General features: G+C 43.5%; 1 protein-coding gene and 1 long non-coding RNA gene across 4 annotated transcripts; one reads left to right on the top strand and one right to left on the bottom strand.

The window, feature by feature from the left end:
• Positions 1-1,430: 1,430 nt before the first annotated feature.
• On the bottom strand, positions 1,431-4,158 carry LOC146436730 (uncharacterized). Its single transcript, XR_014852767.1, has 2 exons — positions 4,074-4,158; positions 1,431-1,627 (listed from the first exon to the last, which is right to left on the bottom strand). It is a non-coding gene; the product is annotated as an uncharacterized LOC146436730 (long non-coding RNA).
• A 495-nt stretch (positions 4,159-4,653) lies between these two features.
• E2F8 (E2F transcription factor 8) lies at positions 4,654-16,602 on the top strand. Of its 3 annotated transcripts, none has more exons than XM_085063235.1 (14): positions 4,654-4,793; positions 5,064-5,173; positions 6,402-6,677; positions 6,946-7,102; positions 8,185-8,490; positions 9,122-9,283; positions 10,665-10,802; positions 11,114-11,323; positions 11,858-11,942; positions 12,216-12,699; positions 13,575-13,793; positions 14,639-14,768; positions 14,858-15,174; positions 15,869-16,602. In XM_085063235.1, exons 2-14 carry the CDS (start codon positions 5,135-5,137, stop codon positions 16,040-16,042), a joined length of 2,697 nt encoding a protein of 898 aa, XP_084919361.1. In that variant the 5' UTR covers positions 4,654-4,793; positions 5,064-5,134; the 3' UTR covers positions 16,043-16,602. The 3 variants fall into 3 exon arrangements, with proteins under 3 accessions (XP_084919361.1, XP_084919362.1, XP_084919363.1); XM_085063237.1 differs by lacking the exon at positions 4,654-4,793 and adding an exon at positions 15,289-15,351 and having other exon boundaries at positions 4,945-5,173; positions 15,869-16,007; XM_085063236.1 differs by lacking the exon at positions 4,654-4,793 and having other exon boundaries at positions 4,944-5,173; positions 8,185-8,436.
• Positions 16,603-18,165: the final 1,563 nt, after the last annotated feature.

Here is an 18,165-nt window from a genome sequence, read left to right as displayed (position 1 = left end):
TCCTTCCCAGTCTTCACCTCAGAGCTTGACCAGCTGATTTAATTTGCCTAATTTTAAAAGATAATGTAACAACTGAAAGCAAACAAACTCAAGTTAAATTAAATCAGCTCATTCAATAACATGCCTTAATATGATTTAATTTTATGCAGACTAATGAATACAGAATTAGGTAGGGCTGGAGCAGAGCATTCCACAGGGTCCTCTGGAGCAGGCACTGCCACCTCCTGACCTGGTGCTGTGCCCTGCACCGAGTGCTGCTCCCGCACCTGGATTTGGGGCTGCCAGTTATTCCTTCTCCAACACTTTTCCCTGCTGCCACAGCAGTCCCCAGGGTGGCACGTGGCAGCAGTGACTCTTTTGGGTGCCTGTCTGCAGCTAAGGCTGTGCCTGTCTGCGGCAGAGCTGATCTTACTGACCTCCCAGGATGTGCAGCTGCCCAGAGAAGCTGTGGATGCCCCATCCATGGGAGAGCTCCAGGCCAAGCTGGATGGAGTACTGAGCACTGGAATGTGTCCCTGCCCATGGCAGGAAGGTGGAACTGCATGAGCTTTAAGGTCTCTTCCAAAAAAAACAAAACCATTTTAGGATTTTGTGACTGCAGAAACATTGTCTGCCTGTGGAGATCTCGTCTGACAAAAATCCATGAGATCGCTTTTAGAAATTGTTTTTTTCAGTCTGCCACATGTCATTTGTTTGCCATAATTTCCCTGTTTAATCTTTAAAAGGTTTGGGTTAGGGGTTTTGTTTGGTTGGTTTGTTTGTTGGGGTTTTTTTGGGGTTGTTTTGTTTTTCTTTGTAAATAATTTAAAAGCCGCTTAGTGCTGCTACACCCTGTACAGAATTACAGGTGTGATTTTGCTGGGTGAATAACATGAGGAGAGCACAGCCTCCCAGCACATCTCCATGAGGAGCAGACAGAGAGGAGTAAAAGAAGTGTGACCTCTAGTGAACCCAAGTGCTTATACCACCCCTGCAAGAGGCACAGTCTGAAGTTATCTGCATGCTCTGCGAAACTTTATTCATAGCTCGGAAATGAAGATATATGCTTGCTACATCACAACCCACAGCAAAGACAAGGACAAGAAAAGGATAAATGTTATAATCCAGATTTCTTCACAATTTTGAAGTGACTGGAGAGATTAACATTACAGCAGCATCTGAATAAGGAAAAAACTATGGTTTGACTAGTACCTTGTACTCCTGAAAAAACTCTGCTTTCTTTTTTTATTGAAGGCAATAAGTTATTTATTTATAGTTAAAATATATCAAATATTTAACCCAGACTACTGAGAGATTTCTTAGGCATTTGGGGGTCTGGTTACATCATTAATTTCTTGACTAGAAGTACATACCTGAGGAAGGCTGCAGTTTCTCCTTGAAACCCATCAGACATTAAAATTAAGGTGCAACAAATGAAAGGTATCTACTGCCTTTAAAATTCACTTAAATAAAAGGAACATTACCAGAAAACATGACAATTGAAAGAGACATTTGCAATAAACAGTATCACTTGCCAGGATTTCCATAAGCAGTGTTTCATCAGTTGGACTGGATGCTGAACTTGAGGCACTTCCCAGCAAATCTTCTGCTGGCAGCTATGGAGTTGTTCAAATTCACAAGTCTGGCCCTAGAAAGAGTAATCACAAAGTAGATTCTCGAGGAAGTCAGCCTAAAACAGTCAGAGCACTCGGAGAGCAGGGCATAAAGCTACAGAAAATTCAGTTTTCTGAAGGATGTACAAATCACAGAATCTTTTCAATTTGCATATTCCCAGTGTTTTTGGTTTGGGGTTTTTTTTAGCTGTACCACAGGTTACTCTCAGCAATGTAATCACTAAAGCCCCTAGCTCAGGACCAAATCCAAAGAGGTTTTGAGTAACCCCAAGGATGAAGATTCTGCCTGGGCATTTTGTAAGTGGTCTTATACATGGAATTACCAAATAGGGATGACTTCAGTAAAATTCAGTCTGTATTTTGTCTTCACATGTGCCATTAATTACAATTCCTCTTGACAGAAGTGCAGCACCATATCCAGGAAGCACACGAGCACAAATGCTGAACTTTGCTGCCTGGTGATTACACTGAAACAAATCCATTATTGACAACATGTGTTCATACAAGAAATACAACTCGAGCAGTGCATCCAAAGCAAACCAGATTAGTGCTTTCTTTAGCAATGTGCATCGCTAAAACTGTTTCTCAAAGAGGAAAATATCTATAGGCAGAGGAGGAGGGGTGTTTAACTAGAATACAGGCACTGGAAACACTTCATTTCACAAATTCTTTGATAATTTACCACTTTATCAGTGATTTGATTTGACCAAATCCCTGGGATATGTCACACATTCTCTTTAATCCACATGATGATGCTTCAAGTAACTCTTTAGCTGAAGCAGCACAGATAAAATCACCTATCACTCTCCAACACTGATTTCTGGCATCAGGTGGTGTCTTGATTCAGCACAATACTTGAAAACAGAAACATCCCACTCAAGGATCATCACACAAAAGGCTTCAAGGTTATACATTAAAAGACCCATTATTAACCTGCTACTGGTGCCTTCAGTTGCCTGTCAGGGACATAAAATTCTTAATCTTTGTTCTTTTTCCTTTAAGAGGTACCTGGTAGAGAACATAATCACAGCTTTTAATGCCCAGGGCTACAGAGAGCAAGTCAAGCAAGAGTAGAGGGGAATACAAACAGTTTAAATTGATGGCTGCAGCTGAATATGCCCTTTACTGCTCCATGTAATTCTGTAATCTCAGAAAGGCAAAGGCAGTGGCATGGTAAGGAGCATGGTAAAAGAGGCACACAAGTTATGAACAGAATAATTATTTCAATAGCTGTTATAATCTTGGAAATTCTTTTAACCTTTACTTTAAAATGTCTGATACTGTTGTAATGGGCAGCTTGTAAAGCTGACTTGGAGACCAGGAAAGAAGTCCCCTGAACAAAGGTCACAAGAGTGTGCTGTTTAAACAGAGATAATGGCTTCTTGATTAGCTGATAAAGGTAATTTTCAAAGCTCAACATAAATTAAATAAATATTCAAATGACAGCTCGAATGTAAAAGCCTGGGGATTTTTTTCCGGGTTTGATTTTTGAAACACGTGAGTGCTCCTCGTTTAAGTAAGTCAAATTCTATGTGCATTCCACGTGGTCATCTCTGGGGTTGCGGGGGGAAGAAAAAACACACCTTTTTGTTTAGTATTTATAATTATAGTTCTTGTGAATCACACACCAGCTCTGGATTACAACCATCACACCTTCCAGTGCACCTTTCACAGAAACAAACCCGCGCACGGTAATTGTATCAAAGCACAAACAAGGAAAAAGAGCTAATGTCCACCCAAATCCCACTTTTTAAGGTGTGGCACATAGCTACTGCAAGAGAATAACCCTTGGCTGCTACATGGCTAGTGACACCAAGGAGTGAAGGTCAATTTGGGGTCAATTTTTTTATTTGAGTTTACAAGCTTTCAGACTTTCCTTTCAGAAAAAATTACACAGTTACTTAAAGCTTTGGTAATCCTAGCCATAGTATAAAACCACCCGAGGCGGGGTGGGTTTGAATCCCAAACTCCCGCCTGCAGAGCAAAAGTATTGTAACTTCTGTGATAAGGTCAGGGGCAACCTTATCGCTCCGTACACCTCCCCGAGAGGAGGGTGCAGCCAGGTGGGGTCAGGCTCTGCGCCCAGGGAACAAGCGACAGGACGGCAGGATGTGCTCTTGCTTAGCCAGGGTTTTTGGTTGGCCATGAGGAGGAATTTCTTTGCAGAGATTAGACCGCGCTGCCCAGGGCGGTGGTGGAGTTACTCACCGTCCCTGAAGATGTGTAAGGAAAGACTGGACGTGGCACTCGCTGCCACAGTGGGGTTGACAAGGTAGCGTTTGGTCACAGGTTGGACTCGCTGATCTCACAGGTCTTTTCCAACCCGGCTGATTCTGTGATTTTGCGATAAGCGGCACCAGACGGCTGGCACCCTTATCAGGGGGCCACTAACACCCTTGGCCAGGGGCGATCGAAGCGCTCCCACCCAGCTGCGAGCCCCGCACTCTGTCAGCCATTCACCTTCGATCCTCTCTGTTTGCTAAGCGAGGAGCGGCGGAGTGTCTCCAGCCGGTGTGCGGCCCGGCTGCGGAGCTCAGCCCGGGGCACAGCGCGGCGTGCTTCAGGCGCGATGTGCAGCGTGTTGGGAGCGAGCTTGCGGCGCGTTGGGCGCACGGAGAGCTGCGGGGAGCGCGGCGGCCGCGCGGGGAGCCCGCGAAGGGGCGGCGGAGCGGCGGGCGGCACCCCGTGAGGGGCGCGCGGGGCCCGCGCGGGGCGCGCGGCCGGCGGGGGAAGGCGCGAGGGGCGCGCGGAGACCGCGCGGCCCCTGACGGAGCGGACGGGACGGGGCGAGGCGGCGGCGGGTAAATGGGCTCCGCTAAACCGCCCGGAGCCCCCCGCCCGCTGCGCCCCGCGACCCCGCGGCCGTTGGGGCGGGCGGGAGGCAGGGAGGGAGCGAGGGAGGGAACCCGCCAAAGCCCCGGCCCGAGACCCGCCGGCGCTCGCCCGGCAGCGGGAGGCGGGAGGAGCGGAGAGAGGCAGGGCAGCGCCGCGCTCCCATTGGCCGCACGGGGCGCAGCGCCGGGCGCTGATTGGCCGCGCCGCCCGCCCCACCCGCCCGCGGCGGCTCCGCGCGTTGAATTCAAATCGGCCCCGGGAACGGCCCCGCGCTTCGGCCGGGCCCGGGCAGGCGGCGGCGGCAGCGCCGCTGCTGGGGAGCCGCCGGCGCTCCCGGACCGTGGGGTGCGCGGCGGGAGCGCCGGGGAGCGGGAGGGCGCGGGGGCAGCGTCTCCCCGCCGCTTAAGGCGCCCCCGGCAGCGGCGATGGGCGGTGCTGGGGCGGGGCGAGGCGGGGCGGGGCCGGGGCCGTTGGGCGGCGGGCGCGCGCGGGCCGGGCTGGGAGGCGGGAGGCGGCGGGACGAGCCCGGCGGCCGCGGAGGGCAGCGGGAACCGGGAACCGGCCCGTCACGGGACGCCGCCAACCAGCGCCTCCCTCTCTCCTCCCGCCCTGCAGAGCCGGCGGGACCTGCGATGCGGAGCGGCGCGGCGGGAGCGGCGGGTGTCGCCTCCTGAGGCGGCGGGAGAATGCGGCCGGCGGGCGGGGAGATGGGTGCCGGCGACAAGGTAATTCCTCCGGTGGGCGAGAGCAGCCGAGCCCTGGGGCTGCCGCTTCCCGCGGGGCCGTGACAGCCCCGGTGCCCGCGCTCAGCCCCGCCCGGGGGTGAAACCGCTTCGACCGGAGCGATCGCGCGTAGAAACCGCGGGATGGCAGAAACCGAGCGCCTTTTACCTTCGCTCCAATTCCTGTCCTTAGCAAAACTTCCTTAAACTTCATCTCGCACCACTTTTTCCCACCGAGTCCGTAAAGAGCACTTGTTCTTCCTGGCTCCCCTTTCCTCTTTTTATTTTCCCCGGTGGAAGGTGTCTGCAGACCGGGTGCGGTGATGTTTAAAGCGCGCTCCTCTCGGGCGCTCTGTGGTGCCGTGACAGGGAAGTTGCCATGGGAAGAGGGTCCCGCGGAGGTGGGGCGGCGCTGGGCTGAGCTCGCTGCCCTCGCACTTGCAGGCTCGCAAGCCTGCCCGGAGCCCCGGGTAGCTCACGGGAAGAGGCTCCGGGACCACCACAGACCCCAAACCCGTTTCTTGGGGGCTCCGCGGGGCTCACCGCGCATGCGCGGATACGCGGCGCGAAAAGTAAAGGGAATACGAGGGAAACTTACAAGGAAGTGGATCGGTGCTGGGCTCCTGTCCACCCCTGATCCATACCGCACGGGCAGCCCTTTCCTTCACTTTCCCGTCTTTATCCTCTCCTCTCTCCATCTATCTCGGCAAGCACCGCGACCCCATTCCACCGCACCGAAGTTTGTTCAAGTTCACTGTAAAAGTTAAGAGCCTGTTAGCGAACATTTCTATGACTACTGTATACTGGGCTGGTCGCTGGAGTTAAGGCGATTATAGGATAAAGGATTAGAGTGTCCTGTCGTGGGCTGGTGTCTATTCAGCCCAACAAGAATTTGTAAGGAACATCACACCCCCTCCCGGGTCTTGACATGTTTCAGCCATTCTTTATAGCTCTCTGCTGTGCATTAACGTTTGTTCTGATTGTGTTTTCCTCAGGGGAAAGAAAATGAAAATTACCTGAGAAATAAATGCCACAGGCTATGAGCCTTAAGCTACAGGCACAGAAATGGTTTCAGGGAAGGGACTCATTGGCTCAGAGTAGGACCAGAAATCTCAACTTGGAGCTACCCCAAAATGCAATGGATCTCTATCCCCCTTTGACTGCTATTGGTAAATGGATCATGGTGCACCTGGTTTTGAATATCACCGTTGTTCTTTTTCTTGGTGTGTAGGAAAATGAGCATTCTGAGCCATGCAAAAACGTACTGAAAACCCCTTTGAAACAAGCAGCTACCTCACAGTTGGTACTGACAGAGAGACAGCCTGACTGTCAGCCTCTAACCACACCCCCAAAACCTAAGGAAACCCCTCCAGCAGATCCATGGACACCTACTTCCAACCTGAAAATGCTGATTAGTGCAGCCAGTCCTGAGATTAGGAGCAGAGAACAGAGAAGGCAACTGTCAGACAGCTCAAGTGAGGTCCTACAGACAAACAACTGTTTGCAGGTATGTTGTAAAGTTGTCTGTGTCAGCTGAAGGATGTTTATTCAGTATAAAAAATTATACATTGACATAACACTTCTTTTTAAAGTTTTGATTTTGGAGCATTTTACCAAATATAAGTAAGGAAATTGACATGCAACAGGTAATATTCTGCTGGTTTTATTTCACAGCTGCTAAGGACAAAGGGACAACACTGGCCTTTTGACAGTACTCCCTTCAAAGCTGTTAAACATCTACTATGAAAAATCTCACATTCTCTTTTCCCATGTAGGCACACTTATTGGGGGACGAATATGAAAAATCTCAGCCAAGTCGCAAAGAGAAAAGTCTCGGATTGCTGTGTCATAAATTCTTAGCTCGATATCCTGAATACCCTAGCCCTTCACAGAAAAGTTACATTTGCCTTGATGAAGTCACTGAAGAGCTACGTAAGTTGGTGTTCGTCCTATTAAATATTTCTTCATGCAGCTGTGCCAATAACCTGCCGTTTCTGTTAGTACGCTTTTGCTCCATGCAATTTTGGATGCTTACTCTGTACTCTCAAATTTATTTAAACCCAGTTTTAAACTCCTCTTTCCTACACCTATTCTTTTAAAATGCTAAAGTTTCTTCAGTGAACTGAACTGAGAAACTCTGAATTCTGTTTCATATTGAACATGTAAATTATTGCTGATATCAGAAATAACCAGTTGCAGTTTTTTTGATTCAGAGATGACGATGAAGATAAGTAGTTAGATTTTTGCAGCAGGAACTAGTATTTCTCAAACAGAGCCCACAGCTTCCTGTCCAATCATGACATCAAAGCAAGAAACTGCTTTCTGTTCTTGATGATAATTTTACTTTCTCATTTTATATCACTATTTTTATATTGCACCAATGATTTCTGGAGAGTCACTAACATCAAGCTGAAGCTTTTTAAAATCAAAAGACTATGGAGTCACAGTATTCTAAAGCTCATATACTGATATTGCAAAAATTTTAAAGCAGTATGATTTATATTTTTTTATACTTTGTACAAAAGGACATCTCTTTTAGAAAATGTGAGGTCAAAACCAAGAGTTTATCAGACAAATGAGTAAAGAACAGAATGCTGACAAAATAACATATGAAAAGAAATTATAAAACAGTTTCCTACCAGGAGTTTCCAAGGTTACTTAAGGACACAATCTAAAATCAATGTGGTAAATAATTTAAAATGCTTTGTTTTTTTCTAAAGCTGGATGGAAACCCATATAATGGCTCTTCTGGCAACAGTAAGTTTTATTTCTTAAGGAATGCTGAAAGCCAAGTATAACTCTGGAACAGCAAATCCTTCCATATTTGAAGCAAGAATTGTTTCCCTTGCTGGCAAGACCTACGAGGGCTATTTTCAGAAACTTTTGTGATACAGAGTCGGCAAAACCGGTTTAGAAGTATATCAAGAGGAAGGACAGGAACCTGTGCTGCAGGTGATGCGAGAGTGAACATATTTTATGTAGCAGAGATGTCATGTTCACCTTTTCCTCCGCAGATGTGGAGCGCAGGCGCATCTATGACATTGTGAACGTCCTGGAGAGCCTGCACATGGTGAGCCGCCTGGCCAGGAACAGATACGTCTGGCATGGGCGCCACAACCTCCCCCAGACCCTGCAGGCCCTGAAAAAGGTGGGAGAAGAGAACAAATACATACAGCAAATCCAGATGATCAGAAGGAGAGAGTATGAGCATGAATTTGATCCTGACGGTGAAAGGCATGAAGAAATGGCAAGTTCTTTTGGCTCAAGTGAGCAGTCAGAAATGTCTTTTGTCGAGCTCCCAGGAGTGGAATTTCGTGCTGGTAATAATTCTCTATAATGCCAAGAATGATATATGCTTATAATGATAAACTTGAACTTGGAAAAAACATTTATTGGCCTTTTTTTTTTCCTGAGATGGTAATGCCTCAAAGGGACTACAACTCTTTGTGGTGAGAAAAAGTGCTCTGCACTCTTTCACTTGTGTTGTCCATTCAATTCTTGTAACTTGTTTCTACATCAAGTGAAACAATCAAATACACCAACATATAATCCAATTGCTGTTACTATTGAATTGTTATAGAAGCCAGAAGTTACCACTGAATGTTACAGAAACTTGAAGCATAAATTACTCCATTAGTTTAATAATTTAAGTTTGATACATGGAAGAAATGTTAATTAAGGGTTAAGCATCTTTAGGAGTACAAGTTGTCAGATAATAGGAAATGTAGACATGGGATACATCACCCTCTCTTACTTTGTAGTTAGGCTTGGTATCCACCCAGTCATCTGTTTCTTGTCATGTAGAAACATGATTCTGGAGTCAGCATGGGCCCTGCCTAGTCTCTGTGTGTTTGTTCTTCCAGTTATTATTACTGACAAATTTCTTCAGCATTTTATGTTTGTAGCTGGTGTGTCACTGAATACTTTAATCCTTTCTCCTGTCTGCTGCAGCATCAGTGAATGGCAGGAAATACAAGTCCTTACGAGTGATGAGTCAGAAATTTGTGATGCTGTTTCTTGTATCAACACCTCAAATAGTGAGCCTGGAAGTTGCTGCTAAAATCTTGATTGGAGAAGATCAGTTAGAAGATTTAGATAAAAGCAAGTTTAAAAGTAAGTACAACAGCAAGTGTAAGCTAAATTAATTATTCCAGTACTACTTCATATAATGAAAAGTACTGTCTTATTTTTTTCTGCCACAAATATTTATTTGAGCCTTCAAAAACTCACTAAACACGTTGTGCAGTTTATAATTTGTGTGATGCCCAGCTAAGAGGAAAAAAGTCCATTAAATCCTCTCTCCCTCAGTAATGTCAAGCCAAGGCTCCATATTGGTAACAATTCCTCTTTCCTCAAGCAGCCTGTCAAAGTTTTCAGCATGATTTTATCAAAGATGCCCCAGAATCATGCAAATCTGTTCTGGCCACATAACTATCTTAGTAGAAATCTAAATAAATTCTGTAAAAGTCCTGTGACCAACTTGCATGTCAGAGGAAGTGAAACCCTGTGCTCTAACTGCCAATTATTTCTTCATTCTTTTGCCCTTCTCTCAGTTCCCTGCACACTTCCTCCTCTTCCCCTCCATTCAAATGAAATGGTACTTCTAGGTCGAGATCTGTATGCATATAATAATTAAAAATGTCTGCTTTTGAGGGATAATTGTGGGTTTCATTGAAAATTAGACTCTTCCCTGCTTCTCAAACTCCTTTGGTTTTTTTGTGGAATTGTATCTATGCAAAGACTGATCCTTGCTGGTTTCAGTTCATAATTTCCTTTCCGCTGCCTCACAGCAACACAGAGAGGGTGGGTGGCTACTCAGTAGGGTTTTTTCTTCCATAAGAAGAGCCTGCCTCACAATAAAAGCATTTTTGGGTGTTCCATCCATCTGCCTGTATTTCAGGTATCAATCCCATGTTTTACCACGTTCTTGGTTTGACACGCAGTCCCAAATTCTATGACTTGCCAGACTTGAAATTTTCAGTATCAGTTTTGGCCTAAGCACATTCACTTTGCTCCAGAACTCACTTCTACTTTGACTTCTGCTTAAAACTTTTCCCTCAAGCTGGGGACAGTGAAGAACATGCAGGATGATTATCCTGTTGGATTTTAGTGTCTCTCTTCCCTCCAGTTCCCACATTAGCCATTGCATGTGTGTACCTGCCTTTTAATCTACTTATTTTTGCTACAGGATTGGTGTAGGTTTGATCATTGCACAGCAATGAACTTGTTTTGAAAACATTCTTTTTTCCATATTTAGTATAAACTTTGCAGTGTCTTCTTTTCTAGATCTGTATCTATGCCATTCTATTTTACATGTAAACTTTGTATCACAATGTTATTTCATTGTAAATACCTGTTCCACAAAATCATTCTTCTAATTTTTTTTAAAGCTTTTTACTTTTAGCTGCTTAAAGGGTGTTACAACATTTCTTTATCTGATACATGCTAACTTGTTAATTGTAATTCCAATACTTTACCTTTTATTTTTTTTCAGCCAAAATTAGAAGACTGTATGACATAGCAAATGTTCTCAGCAGCCTTAAGCTTATCAAAAAAGTTCATGTTACGGAGGAGAGAGGTAGAAAACCAGCATTCAAGTGGACAGGACCCGAGGTCTTGCCAAACACTCAGGGTAGGTGTATGTGTCATTTCCTTTTGTTCTGCTGATGATATCAATTGTTTCTTCTCTACTAGAATTTTTTGACCAAAAGACAGAATAACTAAGCAGAAAATCTTTTGCTAGTCACATCACTGTCCTTAGTCTTTGACAGCACACCAGCCAGTATGTATTTGCACACAGTGGATGTTCTCATATTGAGATTGTTGAATTTCTATGCTTGCTGCTGATGATACTTCAATAATTATAAGTCAGGCTCAAATAATTGCTTTTAATTACTGAATCTGCATATGATATGTATTTTCTCTTTTTTTCCTGCTTTTCAGATACAAAACTTGAAGCAACTTCTGCAACCTGTTCCCCACCTAGTTCAGAATCCATCCCTTCCATAGAGCAGTGCTCAAAAGCCCTTTTTCCTTCAAAAGGAAAGCAAAACTTCACTCGGCATTCATCTCTAATAAAATTAGTTAAGAGTATAGAGAATGACAGAAGGAAGATCCAGTCTGCTCCAACCAGCCCAGTTAAAATAAGTGCCAGTATGTATCTTTTTCAAAGTTTTCTTTTAGGAAGTTATTTTTCTGTGTTTCTTTGTTTTTAAGTCAGGTGTAGTCTTGCATTAAATATTTGGCCTTGCCCTCTTCTCACAGAATATGCAGATCCTTACAAAAATACATCTTAAGAACTGTCAAAAATTAAGAAATGGCTACAAACCTTCTGTTTGTGTAGGATTGCTGATTCTCTTAATATTGGATCTTCCATCAACCTGCTTTGTTGTGGAAACTCTGCTCTGGATCACACTATCTAAGCAACTCTGTGTTCCAAAAAATTGCCAGAAAATTACCTTCAATGTTCATGTTCTTGCTAGAGATCCTCTTTGGAGCCTTTAAAATTTGTTTGATGTAAGCTGGCGTCCAGTGGATCAAATCAAGTCTGGGCTGAATTTGAGGATAAATTGTCTCATGAAATGTGCACATTACATTACATAATGCAGTATCCTGAAATTAAAGTTAAATTTTAATTTGCACATTTGATGTACTAACAGTTTTGCTTTGTTTTTCTCCTCCAACCAGGTACTTACCAAAGTTTACCAGTTTTCCCAAATACAATAGCCCAGTTTCCAGCAGTCACTAAACATCAGCTGGAAGGACAATCCAAGTAAGTCTGCACTAGTTTAAAAGTGAGAAGCTTTATGATGTCACTGGCCATTAAGTTAAAGTTATGCTCAGTTTGAGAGGGGCAATAGTCTGCAAAAACCACTAACTCCTGGTCCTGCAGGCTATTTTTCATTTATTTTCTCTTTAGTGGATTGAGAAGTACAAGTCTGTACTTGTCTTTGCATCACAGAAGATGATTTGTTCAGGCATTCATTTCTGCACGAAGGAATTAAAATACATTTGGGCTTTTTTTGTTTGTTTGTTTTTGATGAAGGACAGCAGAAGAGCTGCAGATGAAAGGTGCTCTGTCCTCACCTGAGGCTGTCCCCAAGCCTGAACCCTCTCAGCAGCCAGCTCTGAGCCAGCCCCTCGGGGTGTGCCCTGCGAGCCACAGCTCGGTGTCACCAGTCATCCTACCTCATCCTCAGTCTGGGGTTTCATATGCCATCTATCTGCACCCTTCCCAAGCCCACACTGTGACAACCTACAGCCCAGGCTTCATGCTGCAGCCTCCGCCGTGTGCTAGCGTAACTGGAACTAAGAGCAGTAATTCAAAGGTGTTAAATAAAATAACCACTGAGGAAGGGGACACTCAGAGAGCTATGGAGGAGCCAACAAAGTCCTTGGCAGCTGAAGAAAGACCCGATACGAAATCAGAAACTTCATCTCAGCGGTGCCTTAAAAGATCACAAGCATTGCAAGAGAATAATTTAATTAAAAGGCGTAAAAGTGATGAGGAAAGCCTTGATACTTCTTTGGTAAGTTAATTTAGTTTTAAAATGCCATTTTATAGCTTAGTGATGTTGCCACCTACTCATTTTCAAAGTGCTGTAGGAGCCTGCCAGTGAGTGTAGGTGTTTTAAATAACACCAGGCTCGAAGAGATGGTGTTCATTTGCTGTGCTTGCTGATGTTTGAGGGGCTGGGTTTGTATCTAAGAAGACCAAGTGTGCAGATGGTAGTGAAAATAAAACAGCTCCCAAAACACTATGTCAAAACTTACCTCTTTATATACGATTCTGGAGTAGGTCAGGTTGAGAGTGGGGTTGGAAGGAGGTGATCTTCAAGGTCCCTTGAATTCTAGGATTGTATAAACTTGCTGGCATCCATTCTTGGCTTTAGAGGTGTTAGGAGGGAAAGTGGATGCATAGAATCACTAGACTGGGAACATCCCAAATTCCTGGCACCTTCAAAATAAGCCAGTGTTGGTTGTTGTAGGCATAATAGAGCAGCACATGAAGATAAGATGTTCAGATAAACTTGATGTACATGGAGAGACTGAGGCTGGGTTGCCTTCTACTCCTTAGCTGCCGATTGTTTTAGCATCTCTGTAAATTATAAATCTGCTGTAAAGTTGGCTTGCCAAAACAGTCATTTTTTTAATGGGTGTTATGGGTGTGTTATGACAATATGTGCTATCAAACATCCACCATCTGGGAAGCAACAAGGTAATAACATGGATCTGGTGATCCTAGTGACCAAAAATTTTTATAGCTCAAGCTTGGAAATCAGGAGAAAGAAAAAAGCTTGCTTTCCTATTTTTAAAAATGTATAAATATCATTGTAGGGCTGTAATTGAGAATGTTAAGCCTTACAACATCTGCCTTTGTTTTTGTCTGTACTTTTTTTCAAAGGGAGAATCCACTAAGAATGAAAAACCACCTTTCAATAGCTCACAAACAAATCATGAAATGGACAATGTCCAGGAAGAGAGACAGAAAGAAACCAAAACAGTAGATCAAAACATGGCAAGTTGCTGTGACCAATGTACAAAAGAAAATATTCCAGAAGATGAAGATAAAATCAAAATTAAACAAGAAATACCTGTGGCATTTGCCATTCCTGCTCCTGAGGTAAGATTTGTCTTGCTATTCCCTGGGAAAATACCACTTGGAGTGTTTGCAAAAGAAACAAAACTGTAACAAACTACACCTACGTAGATTGTCTTTGTTTGGATTATCTGTAGTGTGCTTTTGATACCTTGTTTTGTAGGAATGTAAGACTTCTGTTTCTGCATTAAGTACACAAATAAGAGGACATAAGGAGGCTTTCAGGCTTCCATTGGAATGAAGGTCACACTAAGGAGCTGAGGGCAATGTCAAAATCCTTCACCTCCCCACTCCTTTGTTTGCATACACTTACTGTGAAATACTTTGACACAATCACACAAAACTCTCTTCATCAGTAAAATTCAGTATTCTGCAGTTAAGACTGACTTGCTGCTCTGGAGAACCTGAAAAAAGAACAATTCTGTTGACAAAACCAGAATGTTTAAATACAAAACTCTTGTCTTCCAATATTTATGAAAAACACAATCCAGGAATGAGGTGACCATGATGATTACTGGGTCCAGGATACCTCTTCTGGAAAAAAAAGTATTCAGTATCAGGATTTCTTTTCCATCTAGTCTAATTGCACTGTGTTAATCCCAGGTGGATTTCCAGTTCCCCACTGAGAATATCAGCTGGAAATGGAGCCAGCTGACTTCTGTGTGGTTTTACTTGGTAGAGCATGCCCTTGAGTCTGTTTGTCTCATTTCAGACAGAAGGTGGTACAGGCATGGGAAATGGGATCCTAGGGACATGGAAGCTAAAGAAGAAGAACAAGGCCTGGGGTGGGGTTGCAGCTTTGGAGAAGACATTTGGGGTTTGTTTATTATGTGTTTGGGCTAAAGGTGTGCTGTCTCTTCCTTTCTCAGACTTTTTTCCCATCTGGTTATCTTATTCCTCTGACTCACTGCACCCATGGCAACAAGGCAGAGTGCTCCAATAAGGAGAAGGCTGGGGTGTGTTCACTGCAGCACACAGCCTACAGCTCTCCCATCACTGGTGAGTGTCCAGGGAAACAGGCACAGGGGGCTGGCTTAGGGGGCCAGGTTCACCCTAATCCCCTTCAACACCTGGTGTTTCTGTTTCAGGTGTCATTCCAATGCCAGCCTCAGAGCTGAAAACAGTCAATATTCCTGCTTTTCACATAACACCCTTGAACATAATGCTGTCACCGAATTCTATAGCTGCTGCACCTGTACTGAGCAACTCCTGCCTCAATTCGAGCAGCACCAGTTCTGCCCCAAATCCAAGCTCTTCAGCTCTGAACTTTATGCTGCAACACATAGGACTAATACCTGCTGGTGTGCAAGTTCCTGCAAATCCTGTTCTTCAGCACGTGCCAGTCTCTTCCCAATCAGAAAATATCAGCCACAACTCAGGAAGCACAAACGTGCAAGAAGGGAAGGTGAGTAAAAATACATTGCAACTCGACCGCGGTGGGTTGAGTGGGAATTATGCTGCAGTAATTCCCTTAGAGCAGGTAAAATTTGTAAATAAACATTTTCTTTTTGATCTTTAGAAATCAGCACTGCCCAAAAAGAACTAGCAGTGAAGGCCAGCCTAAGTACAGTAGAAATGAGAGGTTAGCAAGGAAGTGACTTATTTGTGGTGGAAGTGGAGCCAGCTGGAAGATGACAAGATGTGAAGAGACAACTGTTTTAGAGGGAGGATTTTACATAGATATGAGATTGTGCTTATTAACAAATTGTCCATTTGTTATTTTATCTTTCCTTCTTGTTACTTCCCTAATCTACTCTCAAGTTTTTGCATTTAATAATAGCTTTTCTTTTAATAGGATAGGATTGTAGAGGATTTTAAATACTTTTTTTCCCACAGGAAGTTTCTCTGTATATTTTATGTAATACTTTATTGCCTAATATCTGTTTGTATTAAAAAAGAGGGGGATTAGGGAAACCATATTTTTATGTATTTATAAATATATCAAGGAATGCAGGTATATCCTTTTCAGTAAAAAATTAAGGTTTTAAATTTCAGGGGGAAAAAAAAAAAAGAGTTTGCTAACATCCTGCAGAAACCTAGAAGCAGAATTTACTTTTTACTCCCCCTTAAATAAAAGTAACTTTCTCTTTTCTCTTTAGCCTTCTGCTCCAAAGGAACCTCAGGAGCCTCAGGCAGTTACAGAGAACTTTTTCCGCACACCAGGAGGGCCAAACACGGAACCTTCGCTATCTGCACACTCAGATGGTACCCAGAGAATCTCTCAAGGAACTCTATATATTCCTCAAAGAAAACTTGAAGTTTCAGAAGACTAATTTTGGGATAGGGAATTGCTGACTGTGTTAGCAGGCAAAATTACTGGTAACACACTGCACACATCTGGCATTGTATGATGGACAATGGCTTGGACTTGTATTGCCAAGACCTCAATGCTGGAATAGCCTTAATTAATGCTTTAGCAAATAAAACTGACTCTTAAGGAGAAAGTTTATGCCTAATGAATTTTTTCAAAAGGCTTACCTGAAGTATTTTAACAACAAAGTTATGTATCTAGTGGGTTTTTTTGTAAGTGTGTGTTGATTTCTTCTATGCAAAGTAAGCTGAAATTGTCTTTGTACAGAAAGGTACAGTCTATCAGTCAGTACATATTTTGCACCAAAAAAAAAGTACTGTGAGTGTGTACATATTTTATGTCTTAACAAAAAGGCCATAGGTAAAATGTTTTGCTTCTATGTTTAATAATGCTCTTTTGTAAAGTTAGTAAGAAGCACAAAAAAACCCCAAAATTTTCTTAATCAATTTTTATATAAGTTAAGAATTATTTATACTGTATTTTTAAATCGATTTGTTCAGATTAAACTTACAGAAAACTCTACATTGACTTTTTCTGTTTGATCAAATTAGCTTACCTAAGTAATACCTTGCATATTCACTGGCATCTCTTCATTCTTTTTTTTGTCAGATAGGGATAGCTGTGTTCTGAAGGAAGGGGGGAAATGGTATTTCATTAAAAAGTGAATTAACTCCATGCAACTTCCATGTAATATCTACTTCTATCAGTAGATATTACAGCTCCTAAAACTACAGAACAAAGCAGTTATGAAGTAAGATATCACCCTGGAACATTCAGGAAAGCGTGTCCAACTATCACAGAAGTTTCCAACAGCTTAAATCAAACAATTTGAATTTAAATAGATACAGCAGAGTCTCTTAGATGCTGAAGGAAGAAAGGTGTGAAGAGCCCTCATACAGTTTACACTCAGATAACAAGTAATAGCTAAAAAATTAAATAAAAACACAGTGTATCTGCTTTCCCAGGTGAAATGGGCCTGGCAGACCAAACTAGGACAGGAGAAATGGTAACAAAGGCCAAGTTTCAGGCTTGGACTGGGTGGAAAATCAGTTTTGCTGTGGTAGCTGTTTTAACTAACTGGCCTGCCCTGTAATAATGAAAAATACTAATACAAAACACATCTGACAGAATAGTATCAACATTGAAATATTCCTAAATGAGGGGGAAAGAAGAGTAAAAGCTGGAAGAGGGAAGAATTCTTACCAGAGGACTGAGTAGATTTTTCTTCTCCAAAAAAATAACTGATCTTCCTTACACCTGCTATCAATTTCATCCTAGAAATAAAAAGAAATGCAAGTTTTAGAAGCTTGCATTACTCAGTGAAAGCAAACTACAACCCTACAGCTGACAAACTAAGTAACTACAGTAATTAGGCTTGGTGAAATGGTCTTCTCACAGGTGGTGCTCTGTTTTGGACAGCTGAACATATTTTCTGATCTGCTCTTCAGTGTCTCTTGGCTCCTGGCTCACTGCAGTTGCTTTTTCACTATCACTTTTCTTTCTGCCTCTTCATTTTGCAGGCTGAAAAGCTGCTGCTTCTCTGCTCCAAGGGCCCCATGGCCCAGAAGACCTGGATTTATCTCTGATAGCCCAGCTCCCTGCTCTTGCCACCTGCCTCACCTCTCCTGGAGTATGACCCAAGTACCTGCTGTGCCCCAGGCTGCCTTTGCTTTTGATTTGCTGCATTCTCAGGGCAGGGTTTTTTAGTCCCTGCCTTTGATTTATAGCAAACTCTACATTCTCACTCCAATCCATGCATGTGCACATCCATTTGCCTATTTCAAGTCTGTTCTTCCAATCCTAGGTCCTGCTAAGCACTGTTGACCAGGGATTATATGAAATCTCAACTAAACTTTATAGAACCAACTGCTCCTTGGAGCTGTAAAGAGCCTCTCGACAACTCACAAGGGCATGCAGTAGCACAGCAATTAAGCAGCACCTATCTGGAAAGCTAAAAGCTGTTCACCTGCATTTTTCCCCTTAAATCCTCTGCCAGGTTCAAAGGGAAAAGGCTTAGGTTTTGCCCCAAAATATTTCTCCACAGATTTCCCTGCAGTTGGTTATGGTGCAAATCCATCTAAGTAC

The sequence above is a fragment of the Lichenostomus cassidix genome, chromosome 5 (assembly GCF_008360975.1).
Source record: "Lichenostomus cassidix isolate B80296 chromosome 5, HeHo_3.0, whole genome shotgun sequence".
Taxonomy (NCBI): Eukaryota; Metazoa; Chordata; class Aves; order Passeriformes; family Meliphagidae; genus Lichenostomus; species Lichenostomus cassidix.
The sequence above is the reverse complement of the archived record's forward strand: the minus strand, read 5'-3'. Positions and strand labels throughout refer to the sequence as shown.